Consider the following 18,453-nt stretch of genomic DNA (forward strand, 5'->3'; position numbering starts at 1 on the left):
AATCTCGCGGTAGTGCCGGCCTCTGTCATCGGAGGTAAAGGCTCTTTTCCATGCCTTACATGCGGAACGCTTGATGCGTCGACGTAGCTTGTTCGTTCTCCGCCAGAACCGCCGCACTCGTCGTACAAAGCGCTTGCGCCACGGTGCCCGACGAGGTGAATGAATCGGCTGTAATGTTCGAGCCCGTCGCGACTGTGTCACCAAGTTAGGCTTATACAGTACATGTTACATCAACATGAATGAATCGTCTGTATTTCGAGCCCGTTGCGACTGTGTCGCCAAGTTAGCTTTATATAGTACATAGTGCGTCAACATATTAGTCCGCTAAGCAGACATTTCAGCATATTATAACAAATCAATGAAAATCAAAAGCTTTGGTTGATGGGGCCGATTTACTCAGCGCCTCGGCGCTAATGGCACGAGTGAAAACCTTTTTTTTTGAACAAGAACGGGTGCAACATCATAGATGACACCGCTCCAGCAAAATGGCGGGGGGAAGATCTGTGCCAGCCACCCAATTGTAGGAATCCATCTAATGAGAAAGGCCCGGTATGGAGTCCCAGAGTTCAGCCAACGCCATCACGCACTCCTTCGTATTGAGCAGGGTCCGAAGACTGAGATCTGGCAAGGAATTGAAATGCTTCGCACGCAGGTCCTCGTAGTCAGCGTTTTTCTGGCTTTATTTGTGGATTTCTAGCTGATAGAGTGTAATTGGAATAGTATCTCAATAAATCTTACAATTATGGACTCTACGGTCTATGCACTACGTCCATTTTTTCCGTATGCTTGTATTGGGGTCCATGAAGTTGCGGGAAGATAAAAGCCAAAACGACGGTATAATTAAGGCAGAGGATCAGAGTTGTGCTGTTTAATCGCGAGGGTAAGCTTTCCAGAAATTATCATCGACAATCCTGTCTCGAGCTGTGATGACTATTGTTAGGGCGAAGCAGAACTTGACCTAAAATTCAGTTTTTCCATTCAAAAGAATTTAGCAACACTGACTGGCTGTATGGGCGACTGTCCGTGATGAAGTATACAGTATATATGTGTCACAACAATTGTTCTATCACAACCTGGTGCAATTTGTGAGTGAAAATTTGAGGTAAGCAAATTACATTCCTAAGATCCCCCCGGGAGGAGATTGAATCGACTTTGAGATACAGTCAATCGGCTCATCTTCTCGAATTCGGGATGCGAAGAAACTGCAAGCTGATTTTCTTTGCGGCAATTATACGCTTCGTCCGTAGACATTGAAGTTGCATAACAGTAAACTTCGTTCCGGCATTTCTCCGAGTGACATTCTGGCGTAAATGGGGACATTCTCCAGCTATGATCCATGAATAGCTGCGCAAAACCCGGAGATCGGCGAATATTACTTGCCACTTTTGCCCAAAAAGTGCCATTTAACGGAGCGTCTAATGGCCATTCTCCGGTTGGATCGTACGCCTCCCTGGCAGAGTAGAGCAGATCCCATTCTAACGAGCTCCTCGGCAAACCGGACACGCTGTCGGTCAATGGCGCATAGTAGTTGTATGAATTTACAATACTAAAAGTGGATGCATCAACTTCGTAATACCGCCATCCGGGATTCAGATTCCACCACGGCGTCACTGACTGTGATATCCATGCAACATTGAGTGCATCCTCGACCGATTTTTCCGCATTGGTGGAATCGTAAATCACGGTAAATTCATCATTATGGGTGTGGCCCATGAAAATTGCGGCGACAGTTTCCGGGCTAAATCGACGAATGATTTGAGAGAATATCTTCGAGGCAATCGGCATAGCATCGTTAGCCAGTCCCCCTGTCGGCACGTGAGTAACGATCCAAGCCCTCTGTCCTTTCGCCTCGCATGCAACAAGCTCATCTACTAGAAACTTGAAGACTCCTGATGGGTCTGGGTCTTCCTCTAGGTTCCAGTAGTTGTAAAGGTTGTACCGGTACCAGAAGTTTGAGTTGAGCGAAATCACCCTTAGCCCTCTATCAGTAGTCAATGCATATCCCCCATAGTGCTTAGCCGTACCGTTCAGTGCCCTTTCATCCAGCCAGCTGTACTCCCTCCATAAGCTGGCCATGAGTTGAGGGTTGAAGTCAAACAAGTCAGCAAACCCAGATTTGTGCTGCGCTGTTTGTGCGTGGGGAAACGAGTCATGGTTCCCCAGTACTGAGTAGACTGGGATGTCCCCCAAGCCATGCTTCATTTCTCGCATTACCGTGAGCTCTTCAGCCACAGTCTCGTTGTAAGTGAGCGTGAAAACGTTGTGATCTACCATATCCCCCGTGAACAGAGCAAACTCAAAATCAAGCTCATTCTGCAGCTCCACTTGCTTGATATTGTCCAAAACGCTCTGCAACAATGCTACGGGGGTATCACAGCGGTACATTCCATGCTTTGGAGCGGGTATAGAGTCTTGAAGAGGATCTTTCGCCACCTTGCGGTCGGAACAGCAGGTCGTGCTAACGCAATTCGCCTCCGCGCCTTCGGTATACCCCAGCTGGAGATGGACATCAGACAAATGCACAACATTGTACGTTGAATGGTCGCTCTGTTTAAACTTTGAGACGTTTAAGTTTTCCTCTTTAGCCGGCCACCACTGGTTTATATCAAATTCTTTCGTCTCCGGACGCGGACAGAGACCGCCCAGCAAATAATAGCAAATATAGTCTCCATCAAGACTATAAGGCTTGACCATTGTTAGGACATTGGCGATGTCAGTGGAGATGGAGCTGTGATTGGCTCTATCGCTTCCATCTAAAGCCGACCTCAGATATCCGCAGGGTATCGACCCACTCGCTGGTCCATGCTCACAAAGCAGATTAAAATAATCAATTAATTGACTTGAATCGCTTTCGGCAAGTTTGCTCGCCACACTGAGCCCAAGTTTGCATGAAGCACACCCGGTTCCCGTTCGCAGAGTCTTGAAAAGGAGGCCCCCCGTGCCGTATCTCGACCTCGACCAAAGACCAAAAAGGATCAGGCCCCATGCAACAACGAGGCAGGCTCGCCTTTTGAAGGAATCTATCATGTCTACTCGTTTAAGTTGTAGAACCAGCAACGAGTGCCGTACTTGTAAGCGATAGCAAGCGGGGCATCATGCATTAAGTCCACGCGCATGGGGTACGTGCGGCTGAGCTATCGCCGTCGGATACGAATGCCTGGACTACTTATCGGCTCAGGACCATACGTATTTTTGACATATAGAATATCGCGTATTGTATAGCATTATGACAACGTGTCTGGAAGGGCGATGGGTATAATAGGCTGTTTACTATAACTTTTTTCTCTCTTGTCAGAATCTACCGATATTACCCCTAATAATGGGGTATACTCATAATAATCCGTTATTATCATTGCAACTTCCCATAATACTCTGAGATGAACTCATGTCAAGTGAATCTCGTGACTATAGGTGAAGGGTAAGAGGATAAACGACTATTCTAAGTGAAGGGCAAGAGGACAATCGACAAGGTACTATAGGAAGGAGGATAGGCGACAAGTTAACTACCGGTAAAGGGTAAGAAGATAAGTTCATAATCCAGTCTATAATATTATTCTTTTAAATTAACAAACACACATACAAAGTAATAGATAAAAAAAATCAAAAGCTTTTCAGTTTACCTCATTAGAAAGTGGTCTTTCTGCCCTTGAACTCCTGGACAGAACCTCGGTTGCCACCGAAGCCGCCACGGCCTCGTCCACCAAAGCCGCCACGGCCCCGGTCACCACCAAAGCCACCACGGCCCCGGTCACCGCCAAAGCCGCCTCGGCCACGGTTGCCACCGAAGCCGCCACGGCCTCGGTCGCCGCCAAAGCCGCCGCTGTTGTTGTTATCCCTTGGAGACGAGAAGTCCAGTCGCATGGATCGGCCGGACACATCGTAACCCTGCAATGCATCAATGGCAGCCTGGGCCTCCTCAACAGAGCCAAACTGGACGTAGCCGAAGCCCTTTGGCTGCTCGGTCTCTGGGTGAGTTGGAAGTCGAACAGAGACAACGGAGCCGTGGTTGGCGAACAGCTCAAACAGCTCGTCTCGGTTAACGTTGAAAGAAAGGTTGCCAACGAACAGAGTGTCAGATGGTGGAGATCGCTGGTCACCATATCGGGAGGCTCGGTCGGAAACAACAGAGGACTTTGGCTTGGAAGTGGACATGTCAACGTTGATTGGTCGGCCATCAATCTCAGCACCCTGCATGGTCTCGAGGGCCTTCTGAGCATCGGCAGCAGAGGCAAAGTCGACGTAGCCATAGCCTCGGCTCTTGCCAGTAGCCTTATCGTTGATCACACGGGCACCCAGGACCTTACCGATGTGAGAGAACTCTCGCTCAAGCCAGTCGCCGTCGACGTTCCAGGAGAGTCGGCCGACGAACACAGTACCGCCTTCCTCAGCTTCCTCAGCCTCCTCAGAGTCAGCCTTGGCCTTCTTGGCAACAGGGGAAGACTCAGCATCAGCCTTTCGCTTCTTGGAGCCAGACTCAGTGGAGGTGCTGGACTCAGAATCGGAAGAGGAAGAAGAGGAAGACTCCTTCTTGGTCTTCTCCTCATCATCAGAGTCGGAGTCGGAGTCAGAGCTGGAGCTCGACTCGGACTCAGAGGAAGAAGAAGAAGAAGAAGAGGAAGAAGAAGACTCCTTCTTAGCCACCTTCTTAGCCGCCTTCTTTGGCTCTGGCTTCTTCTCCTCCTCATCGTCGGAATCGGAAGAGTCAGAGTCAGACTCGGACTCAGAAGAAGAGGAAGAGGAAGAAGAAGAGGAAGAAGAAGAGGAGGAGGAAGACTCCTCCTTCTTAGCCTTCTTTGGCTCTGGCTTCTTCACCTTCTCGTCCTCAGAATCGCTGGAATCGGATTCACTGTCAGAGCTTGAGCTAGAGCTAGAGCTGGACTCAGAGTCCGAGCTAGACTCGCTAGAGGAGCTGGAAGAGCTGGAAGAGGCATCCTTCATCTCTTCGTCGGAATCCTCCTCCTCTTCTTCCACTACCTTCTTGCTCTTCTTCTTGATCTCCTTCTTATCCTTCTTGCTCTTCTCCAGGCCCTTCTTCACAGCGTCCTTCAGGATCTCCTTGGAGGCAGCCTTGGCATCCTTCTTGCCGACCTTGGAGCCCTTGGTGTGGACCTTTACGGAAACCTTTTCCTTCTTATCAGTATTTACTTTAGTTTTGCCCATTGTGTATATATGTTCTATGGTTGACGATAAGTAAAAAAAAAAAATTTATCAAATCTGTGTGGGTCGTGTATCGCAGGAAAAATATTCCCGTGGTGCGCGGCGCAAAAAAATTTCATGTCTGAGACCTCCTGTGCGGCTCGCCACTCTCACGTCGGTCCCATAATCGCTACTACAGTAGTATTTGAGTGAGAGAGTCCTCAATATGTATAATTTTTGGGTGTATCCAGCAATTGTAGCTCAGGCTGCCATAGCTGGCTATTAGAACAGGCTTTAGGTACTCTTTGAATGGCCTAGAGCATAAACGATCGAGAGACTGATAAGCTCGGCGGGTCGTTAGTTTTATCTTACGACTAGCTAATTTTCATACGAACATTGACGGTTGATGGTTATTGCTAGGATTAGCGAATATATGAAATGAGATATAATTGCGATTATCATGGTTATTAGAGAAGAGAGAAAGTAAGACAACTGTTTACCGTTAATTGCTACGATAAGCGAACGACGTGTAATGACAGCGCCATCTCATAGGGACAAAGATTTGATGTCGAAAAAAAGGGAGACGAGAGATTTTATAATACATCTTGATTATAGTCCGTTGACTACGGCGAAGGAGGACTAATCGAAGTACATGAGGTCTCTAGCGTGATATTTCAAGGTACCAGTAGACGAACATTCTTGTAAAGTTCGGGGGGTTTGGGGGCGGAGCCCCCAACTACGGGAGCTCGAGGGCTGGCCCTCGAAAACCCACCTCCTACAGTGATTGGGGGAACTGCTCGAAGCATGGTGTATCCGAATAAATAATTTGTGCTAGTAGTGTTATAAATAAATAGTTAAATGAAAAGAGGTTGTGTGTGTATCAAAAGTCAAATCACTTGGAACCGGGGCTGCCAGAACTCTGAGAATAAATGGACGTAGAGGACGGACCACCAGCAATTGAGAGCTGTTTTTGCTGGTTGAGTTTCTTGCGAAGCACAAAGAGCCGATGTGTGATGCTAGCAATGAACTTTTCTACAACCTGGCGGTCCTCATCGTCAAGATCATCGCTGCCGCCGTCCCCTTCTAGTAGCGCCTCCAGCATCCACACCGCTGTACCATAGGATAGTTCGCATCCATCGAGGTCTTCACCAGAGAGCTCGTTGACTGCCGCAGCACGCGACATCTCCAAAGCCCGGTCAAACACAAGCTTTTCTGCGGTAATTGGTTTCGAGAGCTCGCTGGCCGCACTGCTGGCAGCGCTGCCGCCCGAGCTACCGAGCCGCGACCTTGCGTCCTCGAGTAAGGATTGAGCGTATTCCGCCTTTTCCAACGACTCGTTGAACCGGTCACGGATCCACTGTACGGTATCGTTGAGGCGCATCGACGCCTCTCGGGTCTCATTGGCCTTCCACCACGATGCCGCCTTGTTCATCGCCGCAGCTAGGAGGGAGAGAGTCTTGACGTAGAGAACGAGCGCCTCTTCGCTGACCAGCAGCACTCCTTCGGGTGTAAGGGAGATATCGGCGTCAGGTGCCGATGGAATGAGCTGGGAGAACTTGACTTCGGCAAAGAGATTAACGACTTTGGCCTTGGTCGCCAGCGAATCCAGCTCTTCTAGTAGTTTGCGCTCTTCCTGTGGCACGAGGGCGCCTTGGGCGAATTGCGGCGGAGGCGAAACGACAGTGGTGGCTCCAAACGTGTCTACTTTAGTGCCAAACAGCCGCGCAGAAGCCATACTGAGCGCCCTAGCCAGTGCCGAAGTTGGCGAGGTGCCATAGGCGACCGAGCTACGTCGTTCTAGAGCCTTTTGCGAGGGCGGCGACCGCGAAGGGTTCCGTAGACGTGTTGGAGACCGCGCAAGCTCATCGGCGAGTGCATTGACCTCCACTGTGCGCTTCTCAACAACCACGTACTCGTTATCGAGCGATTGGCTTGTGGTGGTTGGCACGCCGATGCGTCGGTTGGTAATACTACTAGTGTTACTGGGAGACTCCTTAAGTAGCGATTGGGACGGGTTCTGCTTCGTCGCATACGGCTGGTGTGCTTGTTGTAGTTGTTGTTGGTATTGTCTACTGGTGTCTTCGGGGTGGTCTTCCTCGTCTCCCTCAATGATAGCAGAAGACTGCGTCTTGTCGACATACTCGGAGATAAACAAATTCTCGTCGAGGTTCGACCGGTCTAGAGGTGAGGGCTGGATATCCCCCTCGTCTTCTCTGAGTATCGGGTCGTTGAAGAACTCAGAGTACGACATTCGCTCGGTAGGAGACCGTTTCAGAAGCGCCTTGATCAGCCGCCGCATCTCGGCACTCGTCTTGAGCATGATCGTCTCGCTGAATTGAATCTGGTCGTTGACCTTCTCAATGCGCTTGAGCAGTTCTACGTGGTTCGACGCCTTAAACGGCGGTCGCCCGGCCACCATCTCATACAAAACAGCTCCCACCGACCACAAATCCGCCTTGGCGTCATACTTCTTGTAGCTCAGGATCTCGGGCGCCATGTACAATGGCGACCCACAAAGCGTCTCGGCGAGAGAAGTGCTCGGAAGGATCCGTGCAAACCCAAAGTCGGCAAGCTTGAGTACCGGCAGTTCCCATTGGCCAACATATCCAGCCTCCTCCGCCAATTCTCGCGACTTCATGGGCGGGCACAATAACAGATTCTGCGGCTTAATGTCGCGGTGAACAAGGTCGCGGCTACGCAAAAACGCCAACGCCGACGCCAATTGCTTAAGGAAATGACGCGCCACGTCCTCGTGGAGCCCCTGTGGAGACGGGTACCGCTCAAACAGCGATGCTACGAGCGGTAACGACTTGGAGATCTCCTTGCGCTTGCGGATGAAGTAACTCAGGTCCCCCAACGCGCAGTACTCCATCACCAGGTGGAAATGCGACGTCGTCCGGCGGTAGTCCAGAAGCGCCACCACGTGCGGGTGCTTCATGTCCTTGAGGATCGAAATCTCCGACTCGAGGTTCTCCATGAGCTTCTTGTTGAGCTTACCGCGCAGCACCGACTTAACCGCTACGGCCCTCCCGCGGTACTCGCCTTTGTAAACGCTGGCAAAGGACCCGCGCCCGATTTCCGCGCCGATGCGAAGCTCCTCGCTCCTCATGAGCGTGTGGTTACTGGTATCCATCACCCTTTTTTATGGTATTACTAATAAACGATGGTGATGTCTGCGTTATCGCGACAAACGACAAATGCTAATAGCTGGGTGGATTACAAAGGCTACGGGCGCACCCTCATGCGTGCATGTCTACTAAACTCTTCCAGGTTTTACCAAAGAAAACAATCAAAAAAATTGGCCGGTATGATACAACAACAGAGCCAAAATGCGTCACAATGACGATGGTGGGAGAAAGGGGGCAAGGGACCCTATGAGTCGTAGATAAGCGCTCCTCCCCCTCGCGCCCCGCGGTGTTGGGGCCTTGTGATATCAACGGCTGTGGCGTGCTGGCGTGCCGTGCTGCGATCTACATGTACCCACATCTACGCCACTTCACGTTCCTTACTCTGAGACGACACACGGTACTAACACGCTGGTGATCAACCAGCAAGCTATCAAGGGGCCGCCCTAGCGTGACTAGCAAAGAAACCTCCGCGTAGCGGAGCCCCAGGGGGGTTTGGGGGGACTGGTCCCCCCAATTACGTGTAGGAGAAGGTTGGGGTTTTCACGGAGGGTACGGTATTAGCAGTACAGATGTAGGATAACGCAGTTGGGGTCTGCATGCTGGGAGTGCGAATGAGCCGCACTGACGAGCCGCACGCTGTGTGCGGGGGTCCCGAAGCGGGGGCTAAGGGTAAAGCGCTGCGCGCGCCAAGCGGTTGGGGACCACGCGGTGAGGGACCATCTTGGAGGATCGGAGGGATCTCAGTGTCTCAACGCGGGAGAAATAATTACGTAGTGTACGATGCAAGTTCCCAGATTTTGACAGTTCCAAGAGAATGGCGACGAAACGAAGTCTATCCGGTAGATGCAGCAGACCGGGGTGCCAGGATATACTGTACCGGCACGATGGAGCCGATAATTTTACGCCCGGTCACTCGGAAGAGCACTGGTATCGTCCGACATGGGGAAGCTGATACGGTAAGAGCAGCGGTACTGATGGGACGATTTTTTTCACGCAGTTTTGTCAGGTGGTTTTTCGAAATCGATCCCCACGGTGGGTGGATTGACTGATTTATTTTTGGCAGCAGTGCTGCACCCGCGGGTAAAGCGTTTCACACGCGATCCAGACAGGTTTTGTAAATTTATCCAGATCACGAAACGTAATCCCTGCGGAAGACATCGCCCAGCCAGTCGTGCTAAGCCGTGTGGTACAATCCCGGGATCCCTGTATTTTTGAGACGATGCGGTATACATGATACCACATGAAGCCCGGGCCGACTGTGAGCAACATATTAACCGCTGTTTCAAGAGCCTTGCGTCGCCTACCTCGAGTCGAACACGCCTGTACAAGTCCGCTTCGAGTGATTGTGTTCGCATATGCGGGTCTGTGCCAATGGCGTGGGGAATCGCCGTGAAGAGGTGTGGTTTTTTCTGTAATGTAATCTACGAATGCTGTTTGAATGTACTGTAATATTACGAATTCTGCACCTCAAATTACTGTAATGGTAAGTGTAGCCAGTGGAATATGGTACAACATGTGATATGAAATACGGAGTATATCGCAAAAATAACCTGATAAGATAAAAAAAAAGATATAGAAGCCGAATGGTATAATGCCGGTAATCCACGAAGCTTAGGGCGGTAGGAACCAATGATATAACGAAAAAGATGGGGGTTATGAAACAGCAAGTGTTATGATCTAGAAAGTGTGATAAGGCATATAGACAAACGGTGGTTGTGAAGCATTTGGTAAACAAACGATAATAGCAGGGAAATGTTATTACTCCGGTAAGAGAAAGTGCTCTACCGGTAGTAGAAAATGAAATGGAACTACACCGTATAGAAAAAGTGATTATGCGATAACGGTTATGAGAAAAACAATAATGGTAAACGGATTATGCGTGGATGATTAAATTAGGATAATATACAGTTTATACACAGATTAAAGAAAAACGAAGATTCCAATCTCCAGATTATGCAATAATAAATAGAATAAATAAGCCGGATCGCTTTTGCCTTTTAGTGCCTTTTAATGCCTTTTAGTGACTTTTAGTGCCTGGTTCGGGTTCGTCGAGATCCCGAGGTTGTAGTAGAGGCCGCCAACACCGGACTGCCCATAGGACTCGACTCGGCAGTGCTCGAGGCGGCAGCGGCGGCGGCAGCAGCAGCCGCTGCTGCGTTTCGATGCTGCTTGAAATGAGTACGCGCGTGCTGCGCAAGGTTATCGCTCCGGGAGAATCGCTTGCCGCACTCCTCACACTCAAATGGCTTCTCACGCGTGTGAAGCGACCGGAAGTGCCGCTTCAAATGCTCCTGCCGTCGGAACCGCCGGTTGCAATGCTCACACACAAACGACTTGGTTGAGTCGTCGGTTGGCTTTCGCCCTCGCCGGTACGAGGGCCGCTTCTTGGTCTTCTTTCCAGTGGCCTCCTCCTCGTCGTCGTCGGCGGGGCACTCGGAGTGGTCATGCGAAGCCGCATCACATGCGGCGTCGGACATGGCCTGTTCTGGCTCGGCAACACCATGCACAGCGGCAACAGGCCCCACCGAGATGTAGTCCTCACCGTCGTCACTCGACGCCTCAGAGTCGTGGTGGTGATGGATTGGCGAGACAGGCGGGCTCTTTACCGGGGTGGGGGCCTGGGCAGGCGCCGCCGGGGCGTCCTGATGCATTGCGGGATTGGTGTTGGATGCAGAAGTTGGGGTAATAATGCTAGGAAAAGTCATGTAGGCCGGGAGAGAAGGGAAAACCGAGAAGTCCAGCTTCAGGCTTGGTTTTTTCTTGAGCGGGGCACCAGATTCGTCATCGCCGTCGTCCTCAAACTCACCCAATGGCCTCTTCCTCGACTCGTTAATATGCGGGATAGGCGGGGTTGGGGATGGAGAGGGCGGAGCGGCATTGAACTCATGGTACCCAGGCATAGAAGCCGAGACGACCTTGTAGTTGCCATTGACCGTCTGGGGCGGCATGGCGAGCGCTCGGGGGTCACAGAAATTCATGGGACTCTGGTGGGACTCTGGCTCGTCATTGGTGCTGACAATGAGGGATGGGCTAATCGTCTCAATCCAAGCGCCCGAGGGAGAAGCGTCAAAGTCAACCATGGAGGCGGAGGCTGCGTCATAGACCGCATACGTCGATGCCTCCATAACGTATTCCTCCGGCATCAGCGGGAAGCCTCCCCCGACGGTGGTATCATGGTCAATGGGGCCCAATGGCATCATGTATGATGAGGCAGGCATTGCTGGAACGGAAAACATGTTCAAAGGATAATAAAAAAAATAATAGTAAATGAGTGAATGAGAATGAGAATGAGCTGAGGGCTGGGTATGCTAGCCAATCAACAGTAGTAGTAATAGCAGTAGTAGCACTTGGAAAAAAAAAACTAGTGACCGACAGTAGCACCTAAAGAAAACTAGTCCGACAAGGTGTAACGCTACTGCTGTAAATGAGTAAAAGAGTCGGTGATTTAAAACGAGAGGAGGTTAGCGTGGGCCCCTCAATCAAATAGAAATAACGCCGCACACACTAAAACGCGGGAAATGAAATTGCGTTGGAACTGGAAAGAAAAAATGCAAAAAAAAAGTCGCTTCAGATGCGAAATATATATATTTTTTCATGAAAAGCTATAAATCTGCGAGTGAATTGAATGGGTCTAAAATGAGCATATCCAGCGAGTTGGAGCACCTTGCTTTTTATCCCATGGCGGGGGTTTCTTTTTCGGGCCATAATTGGTTTTTTAGTCTCAGATTTGCTTTTATATGGGTCTGGGCTATTTTTCAACTGTGTCGCTTGTAACTTGCTTTTCTGACTGCGGTACAGGGGAGGGGCACTCACCGAAGTGGAGGGATTAAATTGAGCGACGCGTGCGCACGCACCACGGCCATATCGTCTCGGGCGCCCGCCCCAAATTAGTAGCAGCCTGCGGCAGAGATTGATAGCGGGAGTATACGATTGAGATACGAGAATCGGTAAGATAAAACCCATGCTGGTAGATTGGAACTCAATGGATGGCTAAGTTATAGTATTAGCGTATATCATAACAGTCGTAAAAAAAAAGGTCCGTGAAAAGCAATATGTACAGGTTGGTGGGTGGGGTGGTGATACTAAAGAGAGCATGCCTCGGGGTTTAGAATGCTAGTGGTCGTATCTAGCGTAGCACTAGTGGAGGGCATGTACTATAGTGCGGCTCTCGCATCTCGCTTAATTTTTTCTTTTCCCCTCTTCTCGCTATCACGAAGCCATTGAGCAGTGCCGGGTACGGCTCTCGGACATACGAGATAGAGTACTGAGATAACGAATTCAGATGCAGCCGGTATTTCGTTTTTTTTTTTGTTCCTGGCTATTGCTGGTTCGTAGCGAATGCCGCGATGTACTCCTCAGTTGCCCTGTTTGCCATCTCGTGGATCACCGTTACCCCATCAAAATCGGCATCCGGGCCCTCAATTATTTGGTGCTGAATGTGATCTTTCTTTCCAAACGGACAGTATGGGGAGTTGTCTAATGTGGGTATCACCGGCAAAACTTGTACAGCTGCCGGGGCTGCCAGCGGCATTGAGCCGTCCATAGGCAAGGATATTAGCCCACCGTCTTTGCTACTGTGCTCGTTTAGACTTGCTGCAGTAGTAACAGCATTGTTGTCTTGCGCCATTCTGGCGGGATCATGATCTGGGCACCCTTCACATGAACAGCCATCACCGCATTCACACTGGCCCAGCACGCAACTCGGTGCATAGTACAGGTCCTGATCTATCGCCAATGTGTCGAGGTCCAAGAAGGAATCGAATGATCCTCCAAGGTCATTATACCCCGGTTCAACAATGGAATAACCAGCCTGAGTGACATTATCAGGATGGTTGATCTCATTATTATTATTAGTGAAGCTCTTTGCATTATCAACCTCGGTGGAATTCTTCTTCGAGCAACAAATCGTTTCTTCTTCCTCAATCTTGTTTGCTGTATCTTTGGTATTCGCCGCCTGGCCATCCATCGACATGGGTCCAATAAAGAGCGGCGACTGGTCCTTAACCTTTGCAAACTCCGCCAGAACTGCACTCTCACGCTGCTGCTTCTGGAAGGCGCTTCTGCTAACCTTCCGATAGAGACCATTCCCAACGGGGATGTACATCTCGTCTTCGGTCTCGGTGCGTTTCTTGACCTTTAGCCGCGCCGGCGTATGGTGATGCTGAGGTTTACCACTGCCAAGCACCTTCACCTTGCCGTCCTTCGTCTCCACAAGCTGTTTCGAGTGATGTCCTGGATCTATGAGGATATTGCCATCCTCCGTCGCCGTACACTGGCACTCGGAATCCGGGATAATAGCGGTTCGCACCGTACCGTTATTCTGCGGTCGCCCTCGCTTCCGCACTTGTAGCAGTGGGCGATCTTTATGATCACAGGTTGAGCTTCTATGGCCTCTGATACAGTTCAGACTACATGCATGTTAGACTGCAACAAATAGCCACACTCACTGAGGGTACTTACCACGCATACTTCTCCCCTTCGTATATGATCATGCTCTATGGTCGTCCATCCAGTCGATTGTAGTGATGGTTGGCTGCTTTTTTTTGTTCTTTTTTTTAATTTTTGATTTTCCTCAGTTGGGAGGAAACGGATCTCCGATACTAATGCGGCGAGATCTGAGCCGCTCGAGTCTTATGAATTAAGCCGCTTATTGTGCCTTTTTGACATTAAAACTTGCCAATTACAAATACACGTGCAATTGGAGAGCATAGATGCCCTCTCAGTCCCTTCCCCACAATGTACAGTTCGGGGGAACGGTTCATTTATTCCGTCCCCCGCTATTTGACAAAAAAAAAAGTGGAGGTCCTCCCCACTCGGCACTTGTAGATACCGTCTCAAATTTTTTTTCATGTGGTTTACCCAGGCCCCGAGAAAGAGAGAGAGAGAGAGAGAGACGAGTGCGTCCACGGCACCGAAGTGTGGTACTTGATCGCCGCTGTGTGGTACACTGATTACATTGCATTGCATGAGTCCCCCATGCACGAGTGTATTAACCGCGGGAAGGACGGTTTGGGCGCGAATCACACAATCAGATCATCACTGTGTGGGTACACGGTAGCGGCTCGGGCAGAACCCTCTGGATCAAATCAGTTGGATGATGTTATTTGGTCTCACTGACCCCACCATCTTTTCAACGTGAAAGGGTCCTATCAAATGATTTTCATGCAGCGTAGTACCAAACATTCCCGCTGGAGCCGGTCAAGGCTTAGACACCCAATTGGAGGGCCTATTTTTAATCCTTGGGGTGTGTGTCGGCATGCCTTTTTGAGGATCGAAATGCGTATGAGGGCCCTGACGAGGTGGTGGACTACATGCTACACTGCCGCGCAGATTGCCCTATGCACTACAATTATCATAGTCTGATATACGTACATGCTGCACTACACATCCGGAGTAGACACTGGCCTGTTATCTTGGGTTCCAACGGGGTCCGGCATATGTCTTGGGTAGCATCATCCAAACGTAAATGCATCTGCATACGTATATTTCGTATGTTTTTGTCAACTACGTGCCTGGGAACTTCGAATGCTATGCTCTCGCGAAGAGAATCGGGCTCTGTGCGCACATTGTGCTAATCTCCGGAACTATTGGCTGTGTAATGCGTCTCTTTTTGGTATGGGGAAAGGAACTTCGCGTATAGTCTCGCTTGACATTTGAGGTAGCATCCAAGGTTTCACCTTCGCCCACATATCAGAGATCTGTTCACTCCACTTGTGGGTCCCGTCTCGCCTTGCGGTTCTATGGGTGAATCGTGAGATGATGCACCTTTGTGGGGTCGATCTTGAAAAAAAAAATAAAAGTCAAACTCGTCATCTCTCGAGCATTGACAGAACTGATTGACGAACCGGGGCCCCGAACGAGCACACAGCTTTCTTTCCATACTCTCGGAATTGACCTTTTTTTTTATGTATGGTAACGTACGTATACTATTGAGATTAAGTTCGGCGGCAAGAGGAAAATGCCGCCGCCCTAATCTCTTGGCTTTTCATAGCCTCGAAAAGAAAAACCCATAAAAAGAGACCTATGAATTGACAAAAAACCGTTTTAATTTCATTGCCCGTTAAGGCACCTTGCTTTGGCTGCATTGGGCCCGATTTGGCAAGGGCCCATCCAGAAGCCGGCGACCCAAAAGGTGAAAAATGATCGCCGCTGATCGCCTGCCGATCCTTCCCAGTTTGGCACGACCGTTGGCGCTCGACAACTCTGCGCGAGTCAGCGCGAAACTTTGCAAAAAAAATTGCTCCCCTGAGCCATTCGTACATGAGCGTACGTGCGAGCATCATCAATCTCAAGGCGGCCACTCACAGATACGGCTCCTTCCATCCAGCAAGCCTTATGTGGAGGAGGAAAGAGTGGCGATGCCGTGGACGCACAAAACAAAACAGCATGAAGAACCTCCCCCCAGAGTTGCGACGCGTATCCCAGCAGTGGAGGGGAAATAGTTGACGCACCGGCGTGGTTCACTTCGGGGTTTGCTCAATTGTTTTTTCCATTCATTATGCTATGAGCTACTAGTATTGTGTAAGGTGATTAACCTACTGGAGAGTCAGTAGCGTCGCATCTTTGATACCATGGGTGCGTCCGGCCCCGATGGTTGGTCATGGAATCTTCAATACGAGGTACATGCTATTACCGCTATAGTCTAATCGCTTTGCCCTGACGCAGGTTGGTTGAGGGTGCATAGAGAGGTGGCTGAGTGCATAGGAAGCAGCACCTTGCTTGGGAATCGCACCTAAGCGGTGCCAAAAGTGCGTAACGGCCAAAATGGCGTGCACAAACGAGTACTGCAGCCTGGAACCTCATATGGCGAACCTGGACTTGCGCTTTCGCCGCTTGTATCCGGGCAATATCTAGTTTGCTCCTTTCCGAAACACACCAGAGGATGTCGCCTACCAGAGTCGCTGCCCAGAAGGCATCCTCGTTTCGCAACATTTATTGACCCGAATGCCTCCTATTGGATATCACGCCATTATAGACCACACGACGGAATAGCGCTCTATCACACACTGCAAATAGACTACAAGAGACTATTAATAAAGTCCAAGCGATTCGGTTCTTCGGGCTACAGGCTCCAATCTTTTGGGGGCGATCTTTTTGAGATTGAAAAAAAAAAGTGACTCAGATGAATAGAGATAAGAATTATAGCTGGGTGCCGCATACAATTGTAGCAATATAATTATTTTTTTTCAATTTATTCTGTCTCGGGCTCTGAAAAGACGTATGGATCACCGATCATGGACCCCTCTTTGAAAAATTCACTGTCGACAAAAAGGCGTGTACTCGTAAGCTCGCGTTGAGCTTTGTTTAAGGTTATAGGCGCCGTTAAGTGACGCTCCAGCATTAATTGGTAAACACCCACTTATGATTAACAGATGCGTAATGCCCTGGCAGGAGTGTGCTAGGTGTCGTCATCGATCGATCTAGACATATGTGCGGCGGGGTGCCTAGAGTGAATATGAGCGCATTTACGTCCCTTCCAGGGGAGATCCTCCAAATGGTGATTTCCCATTTGGATGTTGCATCCGTTCTGGGCCTGCTCGAGACATCTCACCTCCTCGGCAACTGCATTCCCGCTTCGTACTGGCACCATCTGCATGTCAATCTATTCAGCGAGGAAGACCTCGTCGGGTCTTCAGTGTGGGACGCCCACTGTCACTCGAGTCATCGTCGCGCCATCCGGCGAATCCTAGTAAATGACCGATACACTTCAGAAATCAAAGGTTCAGTCCTGCCTCTGCTATGCAATTCCGTCGTTGCTGCTAGCGTCCTAAGCAAGGTCCGTGTGCTGACTTTGTCGATCTCGAGTGGCGAGCCTTTGGTGCTCCGAGAAGTCCCGGGTGAGGGCATCGCACTGATATCAAATGCGCCGTACCTAGAATTGCTGCTAAGGGTCCTCGTGCCGCGACATTGCCGTGCACTCACAGATATTCAGCTGAGGGCCGTGCTGTCGGATAATGCTCGGATCCCACCCTACCACAAGCTGCTTCTCAGGTTTCCGAGTGCTCGCAAACATGTTTGGTTCTATGCCTTTGGCATTGGTGGGCTCGTCGAACTAGAACTCGCCAGCGTAGCCAATGTTCACCACTTTGGTCTCTGTTTCACAGGATCCACGCAGGACGCTGCCTATCGGCTCATATACCCGCGCATTGGACCCTACATCCCTCATAGCACGCGGACGCTATACCTGTGCGGCGACAAATTGCCGGTCAATTCGTATCCAGAAATTATCCCCAATTGTGTGCACCTGCATACGCTCGTTCTGCTGACGTTTTCGTCAGAGCCGATCATTTTCGACAGCCTCCCTCCAAGCGTGCAAATCTTTGCCTGGGACAGTCATTTTGGCCCTGGCGGACATCTCCTACGGCTCCCGCATATCTCGTCCTGCGAGTTGTTCGCCTATCGCCGGATCAACTTCGCATTTGAAAACTTGGCTACCCTCTCTATATGCTTCCTGCCCGGCCCCACAATTTCCGGGACCCAAGCTGCTGTCCGGGAGATCGTGGACAGCCTCGCAATGGCCCTCGTCAATAACCCTAGTCTTACGCAATTCAGATGCTCTGGCTTATCGCTGCAGTCTCTGCTCTACCTAATCCAGACCTGCGCAGCTTTTCGTCATCTTGAGCGAATAGTAATGGCTCAGACACATCAATTTTTTACTGAAAAACTCTCGCTTTCCCCTTCTACCATCTCGGAGCTCTTCAGAAGCCTATCTGAGCTCACTGCATTGACCCTGGAAAACCTCTTCCCCGACGATCTCTCCGTGCTGGTTGATTTCAATGCACTGCAGACTATAATTGATCTCTGCCCCTTGCTCCACGATTTTCTTTTCACTTCCCCGGAGCCTGATATTGCTCATCCATTAGTCGTTCGGACTCTTCGGCACTTGGATGATGATTCGTGGATCCGCTTACATGATGAATCAGTGTTCTATTCAAATGTCTATCGCGTAGCCTGTAGGTGATCATTAACCTCAAACATGATGATTCGCCAGTGGAGTGGTGATGATAAAACACGCCAGTACCAAAAGAGAGCGAAAGCAGCATAGCGCCGCATGCGGCTCGCTTTATTCAATTTCTACTAAAAGTGCCTGTGAGCGTAATCCGCTAGAAAAATTATTCTCCAGAGGGTACAATGGTTATCATATTTGTTAGGTGTCTACTCTGAATAGCTGTTGTACTTATTAGGCCAG

The 18,453-nt window shown here is 50.0% G+C and overlaps 6 protein-coding genes across 6 annotated transcripts; 1 reads left to right on the forward strand and 5 right to left on the reverse strand.

Moving 5' to 3' along the window:
• Positions 1–1,119: 1,119 nt before the first annotated feature.
• On the reverse strand, positions 1,120–3,027 carry PPN1 (endopolyphosphatase; the record flags this gene model as incomplete). Its single annotated transcript, XM_076683639.1, has 1 exon — positions 1,120–3,027. One exon carries the CDS (start codon positions 3,025–3,027, stop codon positions 1,120–1,122), a length of 1,908 nt encoding a protein of 635 aa, XP_076541983.1.
• Positions 3,028–3,624: 597 nt separating this feature from the next.
• Positions 3,625–5,160, reverse strand: NSR1 (Nsr1p; the record flags this gene model as incomplete). Its single annotated transcript, XM_076683640.1, has 1 exon — positions 3,625–5,160. The coding sequence occupies one exon, from the start codon at positions 5,158–5,160 to the stop codon at positions 3,625–3,627; it is 1,536 nt and encodes a 511-aa protein (XP_076541984.1).
• Positions 5,161–6,028: 868 nt separating this feature from the next.
• ATG1 (serine/threonine protein kinase ATG1) lies at positions 6,029–8,245 on the reverse strand (the record flags this gene model as incomplete). The annotated part of the gene is made up of 1 exon (XM_076683641.1): positions 6,029–8,245. The coding sequence occupies one exon, from the start codon at positions 8,243–8,245 to the stop codon at positions 6,029–6,031; it is 2,217 nt and encodes a 738-aa protein (XP_076541985.1).
• Positions 8,246–10,291: 2,046 nt separating this feature from the next.
• Positions 10,292–11,500, reverse strand: TRVA0_010S00166 (C2H2-type zinc finger protein; the record flags this gene model as incomplete). Its single annotated transcript, XM_076683642.1, has 1 exon — positions 10,292–11,500. One exon carries the CDS (start codon positions 11,498–11,500, stop codon positions 10,292–10,294), a length of 1,209 nt encoding a protein of 402 aa, XP_076541986.1.
• A 1,082-nt stretch (positions 11,501–12,582) lies between these two features.
• On the reverse strand, positions 12,583–13,756 carry TRVA0_010S00188 (copper fist DNA-binding domain-containing protein; the record flags this gene model as incomplete). The annotated part of the gene is made up of 2 exons (XM_076683643.1): positions 12,583–13,672; positions 13,725–13,756. The coding sequence occupies 2 exons, from the start codon at positions 13,754–13,756 to the stop codon at positions 12,583–12,585; spliced, it is 1,122 nt and encodes a 373-aa protein (XP_076541987.1).
• A 2,936-nt stretch (positions 13,757–16,692) lies between these two features.
• TRVA0_010S00210 (uncharacterized protein) lies at positions 16,693–18,225 on the forward strand (the record flags this gene model as incomplete). Its single annotated transcript, XM_076683644.1, has 1 exon — positions 16,693–18,225. One exon carries the CDS (start codon positions 16,693–16,695, stop codon positions 18,223–18,225), a length of 1,533 nt encoding a protein of 510 aa, XP_076541988.1.
• Positions 18,226–18,453: the final 228 nt, after the last annotated feature.

Source organism: Trichomonascus vanleenenianus, assembly GCF_965637985.1.
Source record: "Trichomonascus vanleenenianus strain CLIB 3782 genome assembly, contig: TRVA0_010S, whole genome shotgun sequence".
NCBI lineage: Eukaryota > Fungi > Ascomycota > Dipodascomycetes > Dipodascales > Trichomonascaceae > Blastobotrys > Blastobotrys vanleenenianus.